Here is a 20,962-nt window from a genome sequence, read left to right as displayed (position 1 = left end):
TAAGCATATTGCATTTCATCTTTTAAATGTGCAGCGGAAACAAAGAGTCTGGATTTGTAACCAGAATATACATTTTTGTTGAAAGCAGGAAGTAGAAGTATGGCTGGGTTTTTTTAGACATTGTCAGATGAGTAATAAAGGTAAAAGCGTGACTTTGCAGGACTGGAAACTTAGATTTTAAACCTAGAGAGACATCATTCTGTGTCATATTCCATAAGGTGAGAGCAGTAATATAGTAGCATTTGTCATGAGAGTACAGAATGTTCAACTTTACCACATAAAAGATGATTTTCAGGGCGCCATCAAAAACTAAAACCAAAATATCTCTTTAGACAATGAAATATCGTAGTAACGAGAAAACAACCAACTAGAAACTTTGCAGAAAAGTTCAAGAACCAATAGTTGGTCTGTACCAGTATACAAAACAGGTAACTATATTAATGAGGAATTTTATATTCAAGGTTGGGCTCTAGATTGAGTTCTGAAACTGTGTAGTTTCTGCCATCCTCCATATTTTTGTAACGATACACTCTGTAATAATTATTGTTTTGAGTGAAATTTTCTGTGGTTGCAGTAGAGCTAGTCAGTAGATTCCAAGTAATTCCTGTGACATATCAGAGTCAAAACCAAATTTCTTGTTGGAAACATCTTGGGCTACACATTCTAAATTCTGGTAAGCTTTGATGTCTGCGCTGTATTCAGATTACATATTTGTCCAGTCCACCTGAAATTAGTTAATCATCATGGAAAACAATGTAGGTTTCAGGGCCACTTTGGAATCTGTGTAGAAAAGATTAAAAAACATGGACAAGTTATAGCTTGACATTTGCCATGACGTTTTTCTATGTACACTTTCTTAGTAAAAGTCCTGAAATAGCATGCTTGACTTTCCAACCCCTCTTGAAAAAAGCTGATTCACAAAAATGAAGCTTAATAAAGATCCTTTGAAGGATTCTGCACCCACCCCCCCCCCCCCCCCCAAACTGGATGTATTGTGAGGTATCATGCTGAGAAATGAAGTTTGGCAGTTAAGTCTGAACTAATTGCTTCCCTTTTTTGGGGATTAAATGTGTGATAAAAGTGAACGTATACCGATAGGGCTGTCAGGAGCTGGCCAAGAATTCTTTAAGCCATTTGATGAAAGATAATTGATTCTCTATCATATGGGCATGCAGTTGTTTTTCCTCTAAAATAAAATGTATTTTTAAAAAGTTTTCTGTTTTACAAAGTCTGCGATAAGAAAAGGTCAGCTACAGAAGTTTTATTCTAAAAGGTAGAATGCCTCTTATAAAGCGATTACCGTCTAATGAATATTATCTTTTTGTCACAGAGAGATTTCTTTGTTACCTATTTGACTTTGTCATTGTAATCTCAAAATGAATTTAAGATCAACATTGGTTGCTTCCAGTTCTGGCACTGCAATCTGATATTTTTTGTGACATTGATTAGTACAATTAGCTAAAATTGGTTTAGGACCTGGAATAATTTAAATATACATTGAATGAGGTCACTACAAGATTGAAGAATAATAGTATTGTGGTTTAACCCACAGCTAGCAACAAAACCCCACACAACCGCTCCCCCCCGCAGTGGGATGGGGGAGAGAATCAGAAGGGTAAAAGGGAAAAAACTCATGGGCTGAGATAAAGACAGTTTAACAGGGAAAGCAGAAGCCATGCACGCAAGCAGAGCAAAACAGGGAATTCTTTCCCCACTTGCCATGGGCAGGCGGGTGTTCAGCCATCCCCAGGAAAGCAGGGCTCCGTCACGCCTAACAGTGACTTGGGAAGACAAAACGTCGTAACTCCAAATGTCCCCCCCCCCACCTCTTTCTTCTCCCCCCAGCTTTATATGGTGAACATGACATCGTAGGGTATGGAATATCCCTTTGGTCAGTTGGAGTCAGCTGTCCCGCCTGTGTCCCTTCCCAACTTCTTGTGCCCCCCCAGGGTCCTCGCTGGTGGGGGGTGTGAGGAGCAGAAAAAGCCTTGGCTCTGTGTAAGCACTGCTCAGCAACAATGAAAACATCCCTGAATTATCAACACTGTTTTCAGCACAAATCCAAAACATAGCTGCATGCTAGCTGCTATGGAAAAACCAGCACAAACAGTAAAAATAAATAAATAAATAAATAAAATAGTCAGCAAGAGTATTTGAGCAATCCCCCTTCCTCAAAATGAATTCCTAAGACTGCTTTCTTCCCTAAAATATTGGAGCAGTTGTTCAACTATAAGCAATTTTTAAAAGAAATTTTTTTTCTACTGGTAAAAGCATGGATGATTTTGTTCTGCCTTATGCATCTGCTGGTCACATAAATTCAAAGTTGCTTAGTACTGTAACTGAAACATAGCCTTCAAACAGTGTTAGAACTTGATTACAGATGCATTTAGTTGTTCAGGTATCACATGGTCATTTTTCTTTCATTTTTTTGAGCTGCACAATCTTTTCCTTCCCACATAGAGGCAATGTCTTCCCATTTGTTACCAAGTAATCCATGGTAAAGGCTTTTTTTTTTTTATGTTTAGTGAATCCTTGTAAATTTTTATGTTTAGTCATCCTTGTAAGGGGCATAAGTCCATTCAGAATTGGGCCCCAGGGGTAATGTTGATGCATTTCAATTAAACACATTCCTGCTGAAGTAGACCTTGACCATTGCGACATTTTCTGAAAATGGTAAAGTGTATGCATTTCAAAAATTGTTTTCAATAACCTGCCAGTACAACAAAGCTCACTTTTTCTCATTCTGTTAACTTTATGTAAGCCTGAGATCATGTTATCATAAACAATGAGCTTAACTGGTATGTAAGCAAGGATTTGCCTTGTTCTATAGACTGACGTGAGGTATAGGTTCACTTATCAGTCATATTGTCCTATCTTGTTCTCCTTTAATTAAAAAGTAAATAACAGTCATGAGACTGTATTTTAGTGCAAAATGCTGGGGCAGACTGCTTCCTGAAGATATTTATTATGCATGCAAAATGAATCTGACAAATGAATAAAATGCAAATATATGAGGAGAACACAAAAACACACTTTCTATAAGACACTGAAAATCGACCTTTTTAAGTGAATATATTGCAATTAAAAATTTTGGTACTGATTATGAATAAAAGTCTGTTTAGAAGTTTATACAGGAAACATATTAGACTTAAGAAAAGTACTTGAGAGTTCAAAGCAAAACAGGGTAGTGCAAGTTATGAATAGAAATATAATTTTGAAACCATTTGGAGAAGCAGACAGGTAGACAGCATGTGTTACCTACTTTGGTATTTGACTGGACTCTTTCAGTAAGGACCCAAATTTATGAAAAATTTCCTGGGAAGTTCCTGTAAACCTTTGCCCAAATGACTGTGCAATACTTCGACTTTTTATTAACTTAGATTAGTTTACAATTAGTTTATTTGTAATAATGAGTACAAGATGTTTTGCAGGGTACATGTGGGTATTACCTCTACTGGAAAATGAAAGTGCACCAGTAAAATATATGGTAGTCCTGTAGTAAACAGTAAGTAAAAAGGAAGGCAGCAAAACACTCCAGAAACAAGAGCATGTGTTCCCAGGGCCTCTCAGACCCTTAGCTGTGAATCTGATCTGAAGAAAGCAAATACATAGGAGGTGGATTGTGTTTTGGGTGCGTGGGCTGAGCTCTTTAAGTGTAGTTTCTGTAGTCCTAAATTATTCAAGTAACTTAAAAAGCCTAAGCTATTTTGTTGTTTCACTTTACCATCAATAGTGCTACCGCAATTCTTATATTTCATTTAAGAAAAGTAGTAGTTATTGGGATTTTTAATGTTCTAACCAAAATAGCTTCCTTGCTAGGGCAGACTGAAAAAGCAGTCATCATGAAGGTCCTGAAAAAATCTGCTAGATGTTTATTCCTACCTTTTTCATAGATGATAATATGCTGAATGCCGAGGTAAAACTTTGTGCCATAGAGGCCACAAAAAGAAACTGAAATTGGTCTCTCCAAGTTTCTAGTTCTTCCCATCTAAATCAGAAAGTTACGTTTCTGAATCGCTTCTCTGGTATGTGCTTGAACGCTTTGAGCTGGGAAAAACGTGACTGCTTGTTTAGTGCGTGGAAATATAGGTGACATTTGGAGGTAATGTTTAGATTAAACCTCTTCCAAATTTACTTTAAGACCCCACTTAAATCTGCTCTTTCTTTGTGCTCTGTAATGAGGGGAGGTGAAAGGAAGTTAAAATATTCCAATACTTTTATTCAAAAAAAAAAAAGGGGGGGGGGGGGAGAGAAGTTAAATATTTTAGAAATTTCTTTAAAAATAGCTCATAAGAAGTGAGCTTGGCTTCAGGGAAATTGTTACTTGTCTTGAAGAAGTTAAGGACCTATTTTTAGGACAATTTGGTACAATTGTTTAGAGGAGAGAAACTAAAAACTCCCATGAAGTTTAAATCATCAGAGCTGTCCGCTACCACAGAAACGAGTTCAAAAAACGCCTGCTGAAACAGAGGCAAGCCAAGAAGTTAAATACTCCCATCTTTATGGAAAGTCTATGAAAGAGCTCTAATTTTATGCACATTTTTCATTGAGGGTTCAGGTTAGTCCCTAAACAGAGCACTACCACATGTTTTCTGGTGTGACCTTTCAGCAGTGCTCTTCGAACTGCAAGAATGACCTTAAAAGCCTCATAGGCTACAACAGAATAAACACACTTCAGTTTCCAATATGAAATTTTAGCAGCAGTTATTAAAAAAAATAAAAAATAAGAGAGTAAAACCTGTTGTCCTGGCTCAGCTGTAGCTTTTATTGCTCCTCAGGTTAGCAGAAGAATGATAGTTTACCTATATATTTTTTTGTCAACTTCAATTCTCATTTTGATCTTATGAGTAATACATAGAAAAGAATATTATTTTGCATTTAATATCAGGAGGTATGGATGTTGGGGTCTCTTTTTGAGGTTTAGATAAGATTTGCCAAGAAGTGATAAAGGAATGCAATATTGACAAAAAGGATTCTAAATCTAACTTAAGGGTCATATTTCATAAGGTGCTAGCAGGGATAGAAAAGGGAGATATTTTATCTTCATCTCCATGTTGAAATGGTTGCTCTGTTGAAACAGAGAAAATGGCTACAGAAGCAGGTGAAGGATTGCATTTGCGCTGTGAAAAATAAGATAAACATTCTTCATCATTCTCAAGTGTTTGTTTTCTACCTTTATAACACAGTCCTCATGGTTAATTTAGCCGTGCACAGATTATGCTAAAACAAATTACCTAGCTGTACTGAGGAATCTTAGTTCTACATCTATGTCAGATACAGTCATAATGCAGTGCAAGGGCAGGCTGTTTCAAGTAATTATTTTAAAAAATGAAGATACTTTAATCTCTCTGCTGTGTTGCACAGGTGGGTTAAATGTCAGCTCCGTATACTTATTTGTGTTCGGTAGAAGACCTGATGTGCTTGATGAGCTTTATCTCTGGACAGTGTTAACTGCCTGAACTGGTTTTGCACCAATTCTCAAACAGCGGGTACAGGCAACACAAGGCATATGGAACAGCAAAGCATCTTGATTTTTTTGTTTGTTTGTTTTTAACATTTCCTATCTTAAATTCTTGTTGAAGAGAGATTTCCATGGAAGGAGGGTGACAAAAAACTTAAATGTACATACAAAGCAGAAAGGAGACTGAGATAACAGAACTTGTCTAAAAGCATGCTTGAAACTTCGTCCTTCACATATTGATTATTATTATTTTAAATCTTGATTTTGTGTTTTACAGAGGGAGGCTTAATACTATTGCAGTCTTTCCTGCAATAGTATTGTACATGGAAAGGCACAATTACATTAATTTTATCTTTTTAGAAAAAGTTACTTTTCATGCCTTGTTTCTCAGTATCCAAAATTGTGAAGTTAATATTGTCAATCCATCTCCATGTGCCATTTGCTGATGGAGGAAATGTAAAGAATGGCTTGAGTTTGGGGCAGCTTATGTATCTTTGGAAAGCTGAAATTTAAAAATAATGTTCTGGAAATAGATTATATGCTTTGTTTCTATCTGATACTTGCTTCTTTGGGAAGTACTGTACTTTAGAATTAAACTGCTAATTGATTATAAAGTTTTGAATTCAGCATGTTATATGAAGAAAAATCAAGACAGACTAGTCATACCTGATCGTGCACTTTCTCATATATTTTTGTCTTGATAAATATTCCAAACAAACAATTAGTATTTGGAAGGACAGTGTTATTCATAAATATAAAGGTCATATCTCCAGTAGAAGACACTTGAAAATAAAAATGCTTGCTCAAAAGTAAAGGCTTAGTTCATGACTGCAGATACCCAGGAATTGTGTTCCTCATGCTGTAACTTAGGCAGCAGCCTAAGTGCCAGAAATTGGTTTCTTGCACTCTCATTCCCCATTTTATCACGTACCCTTTTAAAATATATGCCATCAATAAGGAGCTGCAGGTTGATGCTTTAGCTAGAGCGGATTGAAAAGATCATGTGACTTACACTCCTGCTATTGCCTGTGCTAGATCATATTATCCTTTTCAGAATTTTTTGCTTCATTCTTAAAATCTTTAATTTGTTATTCCCACAGTCTTGTTTGGAAATGCGTTCTAGAACATCATATTTGATTGCAAAGATACTTTCACTAACTCAGCCTAAATGTTTTCCTGTTTGCTGCTGTACCAAAACAGCCCTCTCTTGGGGAGGTTCTCTGTTGGGATGAGTTTTCTCTCTTGGGACTTTAGAGATTCTAAGCACAGGAGAAGGTTGTCACACCTCTTTTCAGTGGCTGTTTTATGTAGTCTAAAGAAATCATGCTGCCTTAGGCATTTCTTGTTAGAATCCACTCCCCTGCTTATTGTAGAGGCTTTTCAGGTTGTGATTTGTCTTCTGTGAATGCTGTAATCAAGCTTGTATACCACTACTGCTGGAAATAGAATAAGCTGACTTTTTAACACACTGATCAGATTGGTAATTCAGCATTTGTTTCTTTCATTGCCTCTTTATATTGGGGCTCTTGGTCGTTCCCTAATGAAGAGCTCCTGGCTTGCAACTGATGTTATACATGCTCATTCTCTTTCTGTTATTTTCATTTATTTTGTTATTCCAAATCTCATGCATATTCTGATCTTACCTTCCAAAAATGTTAGTGTTTCCTATTTGTATGTCATCTGTTGTTATGGCAAATCTGCTAATTAGGTTTTCAGAAAAATTCAGCTGATAAGCTCTCAAATGTTAAAGCTTCCTATCTATAAACAACCTTTTGTTGTTATTTAGCCAGATAGTTTACTATTGAACATCTTTTGCGCCTTCCACTAATGAATTAAACAGCCATTATATCAAGTGTTGAAGACCAGATAAATGAGAGAACTTTTCTAGCCAAATGAAGTGCAGTATATTGCATTAACAGAAACCAGAAAACATGAATTTAGTCTAATATCTTTGGCAGAACTATAGTCTCATAATCTTGCGTTCTGCCGTCTTCAAAACTTGTTTGAAAGGCCTTTCGTACTACCAGGTGAAGACTATCACGCTTTTTTTTCCTGCAGCTAATGTTTTGTTTTTTCTTACAAACAAATTCTACATTTGCTGTTCTCAAATAATAATAGTAGGTATTTCGTCACTTCAAATGGCACATTAATATCATAGAGATTTGCAATTTGCTTCCACATCAGCTGAGAGAACTTCATGTTAGTTGATTTGGCATTACTCATCCCTGATCATTTATCTATCTTGTCTTTGTTTCAAGGGGTAGTACTATTTATGTGCATTAACACAGAAGTTAAAAGTTCACTTAGTTTGACTGCGTTGAGATCACGATACATGTCTAGCAGAAGTCACTGTTCTGTTCGTAATACTGTCTTTCATTCCTCGTCCCCCACCCTTTTGTACATCCAGATTTTCAGTTTCTGATTTCATTTTTTACCGTTTATCAGAAGTTTCCTTTTTTGAAATTGGCAGTCTGGTTGAGAGTACCGATGTTTAGAATGCCATTTAACATAAAAATCTGACCGCAAATACTAAATGCTTATTAATACCAGTTCATCTAAAGTCTCCTGTTATTTATAAAAGCGAAGTTTAAAATCCAGAGTATTGCCTTTATACACAGGAAATTTGTTTACAGATGCATGATATGACTATTCTTCAGCATTCATGACTGGATGGACCTTATGCCAGTGTCTTTCGTATATAGTTATCATGTTGTGGCTTACTCTAATTCCTTTTTCCCTTCATCTGTTCTGTTTCTTGTAACTGGTCAAAAATTATGAAAAGTTTAGGTATCTTTGTATTAAGTTTGCCTGCTCATCCCTAATGTGACTTTATTTGTTCATTGCATCGTATTCATTTCTCTGTGCCTCTCAGCTTGCTTGGGGCTCGTCAGCAGTGTAAGAATCAATAATATTGTCCTATGGAAGAAGAAAGTTATTTTTGTCTTCATTATTATCTTTGAAAGTGGCCAAAATCTGTTGACTAACACTGGTCTAAATTGTGGCACTTGCAACAGGGTAAGCCTTACTGTAACCTCCTAAAAACGCACTCATTTTCAAAGCAGACTGTACTAAACCAATTCTGCAGTAGAATATTAGTGTGAAATCCAAATTAAAACAAATCGGGCCTGTTGTTAACACATCAATTAATGATTAAGAATTATTTTGCCTTTTCAGTTCTGTTTAATACCTATAGTGAATCTGGCTCTTTGCTAAGGCTAATCCAAGCCTTATAAAGCCAGTCATAAGACCAAACAGCTTGCAAATTTATTTTTTTTTGCATGCATGCATACATTTGCTGTCTGTTTAATGCTTGGGACCAACTTGGAAAAGAAAGAACGAGGAAGAAAATTACTTGTTGCGGGTGAAAACCCTATCCTTGTGTACAATAGAAGATATCTAAAAGTGAAGTAAGGATTATGTATTTTATTTCCACTGACAATTTCTGTTGGAATTTTCTCAATTTAGAAACTTCTGGTGGTTTTTGTCTTTGTTTCCAATTTGTGTCTACAAGTTGCTGTAGGTAACATAAAAAAACAAAAGGCAAGTCAAGGACATAGCTCATGAGTGAACTATCTCAGCAAGAACTCTGGGGAAAGGCTGAAATTTCTGTTGAATTTTATTTATGAATTTTAATGAAGGGTAACTGAAAATGCAGTTCTATGTCCAGTTCCCACTTAATCACCTGATGACTTTGATTAAGATGCAGTGCTGAGTTCAGACCTAGCATAAATTTCTTTGAGGAGTTAAAAAATCTCATCACTGTGCTCTAGAGCTTCTTTAATTCATGTGTCGTTATATTGTATATCTTGATATTCCAAATCTAGGGTGGTTTTTAGCAGTTGCAGTAATTAGCAGGTAGAGTAGCACACTCAGCAAAAAAGAAGTTCAAGGCTGCATAAACATTTATGAAGTATTGAAGGATTTTTGTCTTTGAATAAACTCTGCCAACTCTTTATTTTTAATGAAGATTGAATGATATTGTAATTTTTCTGTTCATAAAATATTCTAACATATTAACTAATTCTATTTATTGCAGTCACATTGATTAAACGTTTCAGACCAATTTGATGTGTATTAGTTTGGACAAAGTGTATTCACAGACCTTTGATTTAGGAAATAAATTTCATACAGAGCCAACAATAAATCAATGAATAAGCATGTGTAGGATAAGGAGCACAAAGAAAAATAATTATGTTGTATGCTTTAGACAAGATTCTGGCTTTATATATTTGAGTGTGAATCGAGAGAAGCTAATTCACTTGTTTTGCAGGAGCTTAGTTTTTTAAGGGCTTTAGATGGAATGTAATTAAAACTGGTATTTCAGAGTCTTCTGCTGGTTGCTACTCTTGCTCTGCTCCCTTTCATCTTGCACTGGAGAGAACTCTATGTATGTGTTGTATGTTATACGTAATGGTTTAAATGACGTTGATGTATAATTTAAATTTATCAAGTAGTTACACTGATGATCATCATGTAGAAATCTGTACCAGGTACTGCTCTAGGATTGGTGTGCTCTTATATCAGGTCTGGATTTAGTCTAATAAATCTAAATGTAATAGAGAACCAGGGCAGAATACCTTTTGCATTAATAAGTTCCTTTTAAACTTGAACAGTTGAGAGCTTGAATGTGCATTTAACCTCCTACACTTTGTGTGAGTCATAAGTGTTTTACTGTAATGTAAATCTTTTGCATAAAGTAATTATCTTCCCACTCTGTGATGGGGAAATTTATATTAACTTGAAGCCTGAGAGATGTGAATAAAATGTCCACCTACCTGCTGAGTCTAGTCTATAGTTTAGTTTTGGGTTATAACGCAGACGTGAACAGAAAAAGAGGCATTCATCAATAGTTCTGTAACATTGCAGTTCTTTGACCTCTATTTCTCGCGCTGTTGAATGCTGCTATCAACTGTTATTAACAGACTGAAATGCAAAGGAAGTTAAAGACTTAAATACATAAAAAGGAAGTAATCTTTCTACCCAGATCTCCATAATGCACCATAAAGTCCAGCAATTTAAAGGCTACAGGTTAGCTTGGATATGAAAAAAGCAAGAGAAAGATTTAGCAGAAGTAGAGTTCAGCTTTTAAGAAATATTATGCTTCCTGCTTTCACTGCATGATTCTACCCGCTTTGTTCTTTCCTTCTCTTAAACCTTAAGTTCATCCATGGTATACTGTTACATGTGTAGCATATGGCATATGTATCCTCTCATGTCGTATAGATAATTTTTATTTTTCCCCAAGGATTTAATGCATCATGAAGATGGGAGGCAACATATGAAATGTTTGCAGTACTACAATATTTAACTTTTTGCCATTCAGTTTCATCATATTTTCCACGTGCAATGCTTAAATCAAAACGAGATGACCTGTTTCTACTTCAGGAAACTCTTAAAAGAATTTAACAGTGAAACAGCAGATGCTCACCAGCAGCTGTCTGTCTGCACGCTGAAGATGTTATCAATAATGCACAAGATAACATCTCCAAGTTGAAAGAACAGTAAGATTGGCATCAATTTTTCTTAATAGAGCATCATATGCAAACTAGGCAGTGATACCTGAAGCACTGACAACATCCATTACATTAAAATGTATATGCCTCCCATTTGGAAGTGTTATGTAAACTTGACAACACTTTTACTTTTTGTCTTGCTAAAGTCTGATTTCTATTGCACTGAGATTAATGTTATTTTTCTCCTATTCTAGAGGGTGATGAGACAGGAGTGATGGATAGTCTGCTTGAAGCCTTGCAGTCAGGAGCAGCATTCAGAGATCGCAGGAAACGAACACCAAGAGGACAAGGTAAGATGCTTTCTAAAAACCAGTAGTTATAAACTGAGTGGGCAAAAGTTGTTTTGCAGAGATTTACCAACAGTTTTCCCTGAAAAGCATTGAGCTACTGTTGGTCATTGAGCTACTGTGAAAACTCAGCATGCTCTTTGTGATCACATATTTTTAACTTGATAGTTCTATCTTCAGATAGCTGTGTGCTCTAAGATATGACAATGGTTCCTGTTGTATTTGAAATGGCATTTAAAACATTGCTGCACAAAGTATGTTTGTCTTAATCTTTAAAACCGTAAGTATAATTAATTTACAGTAGATGGTGCTGTGAAAAGTATTAGCTTCTTACATCAGTAAGAGTTTGGTCATATAGCTGATAGTCTTTTTCAAGCACTGGTCTTAGATATGTTCTGGTTTGGTTGGAAGTCATAGTGTGTGTAGTTGTATAAGTCAATTTACAATATAGTAGCTTCACTTTCTTCAGGGAGACAATAATATTGTACTGAATTTAGTCTGGTGTACTGGTTTAGTCTGAGCAATTATTGCTTCCTGCAATGTTGGTTTTGAGAAAATTTGAGAGAGGGCTAAGCAACTGCAGGGTTTTCTCTATTCAATTCTCCTTTGCTTATGATACGCCAGTTGCATACAGGTTGTGAACTATATTTACTCTGCATTTATTTTTCATCAAAGATCATGGTAGTATAGTGTATTTTGCAATTTCTCTTTTAAAACACATCTTACAGTAAAAAATACAGTCTTAAATTTACAGTTGAAAGATTATAGTTATTTGGCATTAAATCAAAAGCTTATGTTGGATATGCGCTGCTAAAGGTTTGGCAAAGTGGAGCCATCTTATTTTATAAATAAGTCATGTTTATCTACCTAATCCTCAGTGAGCTAGGGTTAGATCCATGTTGGCTGATTATTTTGGTTTTTAGAGGAACAGAAGAGTAAAGGCAAATTCTACTATGCTCTTTCACCTAGCTGGCAAAGACCATTTACCAATAGAATTATTTTTAATTTGCCGTATGCCTGATCTTCTGGAAAAGATGAAAATAAGTTATATAATTTGTTCATACTAAGAAATGAATTCTGCTACAGTTTCAGTATTGTTCTTAATTCAGAGCTTGTTTCTGCTCTCAGATCAGAACTGAAAGAACTCCTCGATCAAAATGTGGTTTTTTCCATATCTTGAGAAATATCAATGTGAGAGATGGTCTGTCTGTGTTCTGGCTTGAGGAGAGATTTGTCACCCAGTGGTGACAAAGAAAAGTTTCCCAGGGACCAGAGTTGATGGCGAAAATCTGCTGCAGCTGAGAAAGCCAAGGAGATGCCTGAAGCCAGGTCCAAAACCAGTGACTCCTCTGCAACAATAAGGGGCAGAGCTAATTAAAAAATCCCTTTTATTTCTTTTCTGTTTCATATAGTCACTTTGACTTCTGTGCGTTTGAAATTTCATTGTATCAGTTGATATTCTAGTGGGATCTGGCTGTTAATAAGCAGTTGATTGACTTTGGGGAACTTATTGCGAGTAAAGGTCTAGGTAATCTGTTTCCAAGCTCTGGTCAACTGTAAGTCTTCTCATAAGTGGGTAAGACCGTTAAGTTTTTAGGGTGTAACTAAAGATTTAGACAAGAAGCAATAAATGTTGGTCCCAGTCAACTAACTGATTTCAACTGTTATGGAAATTTTCTCATGTGATTTAGGAACATACATGACAGGTAGTCAGTAACTTGTCTACAACCCAGAAGACACTTAAAAATATGGCTATGGCATCTCAAAGCAGTGATTTACAGCATTAAAAAAGCAGGGACCAAGTTTACAAACTTTCCTCTCTCTCCTTAAAAAGTGGAAGGGACAATGACAGTTTTCTCATTGGTACTATCAATAGACTCTCAGTATTCTGGAGAGTTTCATCCAGTGAGATTTTGGTAAACAGTTCTCCATGCTTCCCATGGTTCAGCAGAAGGAAGGAAGAGTAAATAAATGAAAGATATGGAAAGAAGAGGTTGTGGTATTTCCGGGCTTGCTGGGTCTCGTGGTTGTGACTGGTAAGCATATAACAAATGATATAGTACTGTCTATACATGGTGCACAATGTAGGAGTTTCCCATACATCACTGAGAACTTGCTGCACAGTCTCTGTAATCAGTGTGTATTCTTAACACACAGGGGAAAAAAAAAATTAGATGCTGCTCTTTTGTAAGTCTGACTTGCACAACAAAGTTTTGAGCTTAAACTTGTGTTGGTGTCCGACACAGTCTAAGAAAAAAAAAATTGTTTTCTGCTTGTTTGGGCACAGATTTCATTTTTGTCCATCAGTTGCGGCTGGTGGTTTAAATCTTGTGAGGACAAACAATGACTTTTGTTTGCTTGCTTTTGGCAGTTTTATTAATTACTTGGTAACAGGTAGTCCCTACAGAAAGCCTAAAAACAAACTAAAAAAAAACACAAACAAAATAATGCACCAAAAAAACCGCTCAGCAATACAGTAAGTTCACTTGGTGTACATTTTCATGTATGTGCTCTAGATCTGTCTTGTTGCAAACTTGCTTATTCTGTTTCATCTGCTCAGGGTGAAAATGAAAACTATGGAAGGTTACAACCCTCTCAGTGGTTACAACCAGTAGACCATGAAAATTTTCTTCCAGTGGTTTCACAGAGTAAACATAACTAAAGGAGCAAACTGTAGCATCACTACTAGTGGCGTTCTTGATCAGTTTGGCTCAAAGGAAAAAACGCACAACTTTCCAAAAGAAAAACCGCTGCAATGGCATGTATTCACTGCTAGGTTTAGGTGAGGTGAGTAGGTTGGACCTAGGAGGGATCATTTCATTTGGATAACAGAGCTCCAAATACTACGGGCCTACAACTACCCCAGAAGAGTGTCATTCTACCAAAGATTGTTCAATTAGACTTTTTTTTGCAGAGGTCACTGGTGTACCTTGTAGCATATGTTTGTACTTAACACGGTGGTGTCTTTAAAATATTTAAAGAGTAAGAGACAGACTGGCTGGGCAAGAGGTGGAGATAGGAAGGGAATGGTGCTCTGTTCGTCTAGAATGGCAGCTCTGCGCAGTGGGGGACTATTAAATGTTGCGGTTTTCCTACTGGGCAAAAAAATTTTCATGAAGTGTACAGACAGGTTTGGAAAAGTAAAGCATTTAAAATATGTTGAACTGCATTGTTTTTGTTTGTTTGCTAAGCCTGTAAATGAAAAGCTACACTTAAAATGGGTTGCTTTAAAACTATAGACTTTTTCAGTGAAAATCTTTTTGTTATCAGGTCATGGAAGTAAAAATAAAAAATTCCTGTCCTCCTCCCCTAGTTTTTCATTTCATTGTACTCTTATATATTCTTTGTTATGTAGACTTTTCAATGTGAAAAAAAAGTTTGTGTGGTTTCTCTCTCCTAAGCTTATTTACTGTATCTTTACTGTTTCTAGCTGGATTTTATACTGTTTCTATACTGGATTCTAAGTATGGAGATTGTGCTTTCAGTAGATTGCTTTGCTTATAGAGGGTATAAAATAATAATGAGAAATCCGTTCCTCGAAATTTTGCTTCCTCTTCCAAAAATATACTTGTCTTTTGCAAGTTTGCTAATACTGGAATGAGAGTATAATAAAGAACAGTATTAGGTGGCATTCATGACAGGGTACCAGTTTAAAATGTGTGTCCAGCGCTACTGTTGCACCAATTACCCCTGACCTTTTTTCCTGGCCTTGGGCTATGATGTTATTAAGGACGACTGATTCAGGAATATTTTCTCTCTAATATTAGTTTAAGCAAATTTCTGCATGGAGCTAACTATTCTGTTAGGGTTCTTTCTGTTAAGCTGCTAAATTTTTTGCAGAATTGGTTTGATTTTTTTAGAAGTGTTAATAACTAGTGCCCTGCCCTATATATCCAAACTATTGCAACTGCAGTGATAATACGTGGCATTACTTCTGTAGTCTTTCACTACAGGGAAAGCATAGCTATAAGGAACATACATGCAGGTTCTTTCTGCTTTAGATTTCAGTGTAAAGTATATTTATGAAGTATTTAATGTGCTCTGTTAGTACACATATTTTGGCTTATTTTTTAATCCATGCATCAAAAGCACATCAATAGTGAGATGCATAATAGGCACAATTTAGGAACTTCTGAATCTGATGTTATTGAGAGTTGCTACACTGTCATTACTATTTCCATACTTGCAGTACAGCTTGAGAGTGAAGGAGAAAATACGCACCTCCCTTTTTCAGTTTCAACATCTAATTTGAATCTTTTATGCAAGCCATCTGAAGTGCTGCCACCGCTTGTTTAACTTCTGTAAGATAAAAAGGAGTTGAGGCAATGGAATATTACTGCTTTTTAATGACTTCTGGTAATTTTCAGATGGCATTCAGACACTTCCTTTAATTTAATATGTGCTTTTTTAAAAAAAAACAAAGAAAAAGTAGGTGCATAGTTTACATCAAAGTTCATCAGAATTCTGATAAAAATGTTATAGTTGTAAGAATTTTGTGTCTTCTGCTTGAAGACATAGCTATGCTTGAAATTAAAGGCTGACTTCTTTGTTTACCTTGGCATTGATTATATTAAATAATTTCTTGAGAGTTAGTTAGGTTTCTGGGTGCGCAATCCTTATTCATCTAAAACATTCAAATAAAAATCTTCAGTCAAAGCATGTCTGCCTTCCTGAAAACATTGTGAGTCATTTTGTATGTGGCAGTTTTGTAAATAAACTGATTTTTGACATGCTTACATCTGTCTGTGAATTGATGAGAAGATTGATCAGTGTTAAAATCCAATAATGTGGTAGGTGCACTTTTAACAGATCACGATTTGTGCTCAATGAAAACGGTGTTTGAGTAGCCTTGTTAGCTGTTTTTCAGTTGAACAGTGTGTCATCGTCTTTATCATTAAGTATCTGTTCTGAGGTTAGAAATACCCATAATGACTATTAAAAAGCCCATCTCAAGTTAAAAAAAAAAGTATGTATTTTAAATGTATTTTGTCATGTTTTTAAACATCCCGTGATAAAGAACTAATATTCCTATTGTTCTGTTCAACTAGTATCTCTTAATTTATTGTTATTTTACTTTGAGAAGCTGAGTATTTAAAAGCATGTGTGTTACCTCAGTTATATAATGGAGGTATTTTTGCTTACAGTCAGGAATCGGGGACTAATGAGACTTACACGTATGATCTAAGTGCTTCAGAATTATCACAACTATAATAGCAAGAGCTAAACAGGGATTACCAATAATAAATTTACTGGGTTTGCCATCAAGGCATTATTGTGAGATTTAAGTTTGCTTTTATTTCTAAATATAAATGTGGGTTGTGTAAGGAAAATGTATTTATAGCACCATTCAAATTGAGTCTTAGCAAATTACCTTAGTCCAGAGAGCTCTGTAAACAGTCTCAAAGCTATTTAAAAATAGGTATTTGTGGTGTAATCTGTTTTTACTGTGTATGCACTTTAGCTTATGGGTCTTGTAATTAAAGGAGTAATATTAGATAATATATTATTCTGGTATCTTTGCATGAAAGCAACAGCTGTAGTATGCAGAGGTTTTACTTGGCATTTCAGAGGAATTCCACTTAGAAGCAGGGAGAAGGAGAAGTGAAAAAGGGAGGGAAAAAGGAACTAAAGCAGACTTTAACCTCCGGCCTGCTTGGACTGGATTCTCCAGGTTTTTAGACGGACAACACCCTTCAGCATGCAGGGAACGAAGCGGCTCTGAAAACACCTCATGCCCTATAAGTGTATGGACATAAAGACAAAAATGCAAAAACTGTATACATTTGAATAATTGTTTTCACCTGTGTTATTGTGTTAATCACCCTTCCCTGGTGCAAGTATTGAAGATTGATGAGTTGTCTTTCAAACTGATTCTTTGATCTTGGTATACACAGGATTGTTCACATATTGACATAGGGTGTGTAAAGTACTTATGAATGTTTGGTAAACTGGACAGGCATAGAAAAGTGGTATTGTGAGCTCTAGACCTTGTATGTATTGCTGCTGCTTTGTCTAATTCAAAGTTGTTACTTGCCTTTTTTTTTTTTTTTTTTTTGAGACAAGAATTTTACGTGAATAAATGAAAATATGCCATGAAAAGGCAATGGCATATACACATTCTGAAAAATGTCCTTCAAAAAGATGGTGCTATGTAATTGTTACTAATTACATCTGAGTTTGTCATTTATCTAAAGCATTTAATAACTTCCATAGGCTAAGGAGAATTATGTGCCCCTTGCTTTTATTAGTGTAAGTGCTTCAAAATGTGTTTCAGTGTAGTATGAAAAGTATGCCCTGTAAGTTCTTCTGGAAAAGCATTACATAAGATTTTATACTGAAAGTATCAGAACATTTTTCAAGTTTTAGCATTTTAAAAAACCCAACACTGGTATTGCTTCACTCATCAAATCCTAAGATCCCAAAGTATAAAGTTCTAATTTTTGTAAATTAAGACATAGCAGAGTGCCTGTTTCCTTTTGAAGTAAAACCACGTTGCCCGTTAATGATTATGAGAATTACATAGAAGTACTGAGGATTATTCTACAGCCTCTTGACATTTGTAAGTTGCATCATGCAACATCTGAGCTTCTGCCAGCCAATGGCAGGACTGTGGCAGTTGCTGCAGGCATTGAAACTGACTGCTGTATTTATTTCTTTAAAGTTGTTTTTGTCCGTTTCATCATAGGGCTCTGCAGGTACCCAGAACAGCTATAGAGTTCATAGAAAGTGTATATTATAGAGTTTCTTTTTCTAAGAGTTGCCTTGACACAGTTGGTTCTGAAGCTCTTAAAAGCCTTTAGAATTCCAAAAGCCTTTTTGAATGTCCTATGTTGTGAAATAGATTTTTAGAACTAAAACAAAGCTTTTCTGAGAACCAGAGATTTGTTCATAGTAACCAGCCTCTCCAAAAGAGTAATCCAGAAGGAGGCTGCCAAGTTCATGTGGTAGAATTTTGTATGAGTTGGAAGTAACCCACAGTTCTGCATTTATTTATTTTTTAATTCACACTGAATCTGAAAACTGTTCTATATTAATGAGGTATGTCTTACTAGATGTGAAGTCCTACATTTCTAGAGATGGATAACTGAGTTTTGGCTACATCTGTATGCAGTAGCTGAAGTTAGAGAAACTAGTTTTACACACAGAGAAGTGATATTCATGCATTCGTTTACCAACTACATGAGTAGTAATGAATGATATGCAAGGCTAACCTAATTTACATTTGGACATTTGAATTTTCTTTGTCAGCACTGACACTGTTATCATGCAATTATTGTGAAACACTTCTCTCTGAAAAATTTTCTACCGCAGTACTGTTTACTGAGGTAATGCACTTTGGCTTTAATATTTTAATATATATACATAATGAATGCAAAGGAAAGGAAAGAGGTGAAAATCACTGTTGCAGTGTATGACTCGGTAGCGGATTAATTTAACTCGCATTAGGTCAAAATGGTTATTTTGCAGATAGGGATGCATTCTGTTCCATCCTGGTTTAGGCACATAGTTTAGAATTGACAGTCCTCTAACCTCAGCAGGGAGAGACTGTCCCAGTTTTTTTTATTAGTGGTTGTCATCTTGACTGTAACAACTTAATTAGTTTACTTTCTGCAAAAACAATATTCACCCTATGGGTTATGATGTAACAGAACAAATAATGCAAATTCTGATTTTCTTTTTGCATTATCAAGAGAAAATGAGATTCTCTGCTCAGCATACCCAAAATAATAGTGTTTAGTTACAAAGTACTGATGCCATCTTAGCAGTAGACATGTATTAGTAGTTAGGCAATTACGTCATTGTGTGAGAAGCCAGAATCTCAGTTGCTGTATATTGCCATAACTCTTTTTACTTTACTAAAGTTTTTAGTTTAATGATCTATGACAGGTTAAATTATGGATCTAAGCCAGGGTGTCCAGTGACAGAGGGACAGGTAGAGGCAAGCAGTCCCTGTTGGAGAAAGAGGCTAAAAAGATTTCTAAAAATGATAGAAAAGCTCTGCCAGGAGAAAGGGGTAGGAGGGCACTACATATGGACTTGACAGTGCAACCCATCAACTTTTCTTTTTTTTTAATACTTTCTTCTCTATTTACTTTTACATTTTAAGTCCCTGATCCTCCAGGAAAAAAAAAAAAAAAAGTCAAGGTGACTTGAACATTCTCTACCATCTTTGTCTTAACAACATTCTCTAGCAAATTGTTTATACATTTTTACAGTACTTTATCTGAAGTACTTTTGCCCTGAAACCATAGTCTTTTATTTTTCAATTACAATAGGTTCTCAATGTTTTAAAATTGTTATCTGGGGGAAGGTTTGTTAATAGCAGTCTAATGGATTCCTGCCCCACCCCTGTGTTTTATTCTGAAGTCAAACAAGCGGTGGGTTTATAAGAGTGTATTGGTGCTATTACTCTGTATTCATTGTGTTGTTTTTATCTGAAAATCTGAAAGCTCTTTACAGAAGTGGGCAGTACTCCCCCTTCCATCATTGAACAGGTGAGTAAATAAATGCTATAGTTCTGCGGTCTTTCAAAGCTGGCATATCTCAGCATTGGTGCTGAAAGAACAGTCTAGCTCTGGCAGCTGCTTTTTTTTTTTTTTTTTTTTTTTTTTAAGCTGGTAATAAATTTAATGATTCAGTTTCACTTTGTGGCTAGCCCAAACCTTTTTTTTGACTCTCTAGAGTGTCTGTTCTTCATGCAACAAGCTGTACGTTAGTCCAGGGTCTATTGTAGGCAGAAGAAGGCTGTGCAGCCAGGCAGTCTGGCATTAAGTAGTGTCCTTTTTTATTCATCTTTTAGGAATCCTGAAGTTATATTTGCATGTAAGTTTTCTCGGGGTTTAGCATGGAGCGATGCATTATAATTACAAAGGAGCTATAAAAAACATCCCTGAGTATTCCTAGCTTAATGCATTTTTGTATACAGAAATACCTGGGGAAAAAAGTAGTTGAAATATTCAAACCAGGTAGAACTGTGTAGTTCTCAGCTGTCTAGGGAAAGATTCAAACTACTGACATGCATTGGGGGACAGACTTTTAGTTGGAGAAAGACTTTTTAGTAGGGCCTGTTGCAATAGGACAAGGGGAAATGGTTTTAAACTGAAAGAGGGTAGACTCGGAGTAGATATAAGGAAGAAATATTTTACAGTGAGGGTGGTGAACCGCTGGACCAGGTTGCCCAGAGAGATGGTAGATGCCCCATCCCTGGGAACATTCCAGGTCAGGTTGGATGGGGCTCTAAGCAACCTGCTTTAGTTGAAGATGTCCCTGCTAATTGCAGGGGGGGTTGGACTAGATGGCCTTTAAAGGTGCCTTCCAACCCGAACTATTCTATGAAAATACAGCATCACTTTCAATTTAGGAAAGGGTTGTATGCAGCATATAAGTTTCTCAAGCATGGCATCAAATTTTGTCAGTCCAGTGTTTAAAGGGATAAAAGAAGCTTGTAGGAAATCTAAAATGGTACTTTGTATTTATAAAGTCAGGTGGAGTTACTGTTCAGTGGATGGAATTATTATAGGTAATGAGTTTGTTTAATCTCAACAGAGCAAAAGTCCTTACTGAGGTGCAAATGTCAGGGCAAGTGACAGAAATGCCTAGAAAGGGCACCGTTGTGTGTAACTGCAGCAATTATGAGACTTGCTGGATGCTGTGCTTGTTACAGACCTGGGGCAATTGCTGCATATTACATCGTTTTCCTC

General features: G+C 36.0%; 1 protein-coding gene across 1 annotated transcript in view; it reads left to right on the top strand.

Moving 5' to 3' along the window:
• DIAPH2 (diaphanous related formin 2) overlaps positions 1-20,962 on the top strand; it is a 261,936-nt gene that overhangs the window by 183,509 nt on the left and 57,465 nt on the right. Inside the window, exon 27 of the mRNA XM_049828136.1 lies at positions 11,169-11,264. Coding sequence (XP_049684093.1) covers positions 11,169-11,264 — 96 coding nt within the window. The remainder of the gene's footprint in view (positions 1-11,168; positions 11,265-20,962) is intronic.

The sequence above is a fragment of the Accipiter gentilis genome, chromosome 24 (assembly GCF_929443795.1).
Source record: "Accipiter gentilis chromosome 24, bAccGen1.1, whole genome shotgun sequence".
NCBI lineage: Eukaryota > Metazoa > Chordata > Aves > Accipitriformes > Accipitridae > Astur > Astur gentilis.
The sequence above is the reverse complement of the archived record's forward strand: the minus strand, read 5'-3'. Positions and strand labels throughout refer to the sequence as shown.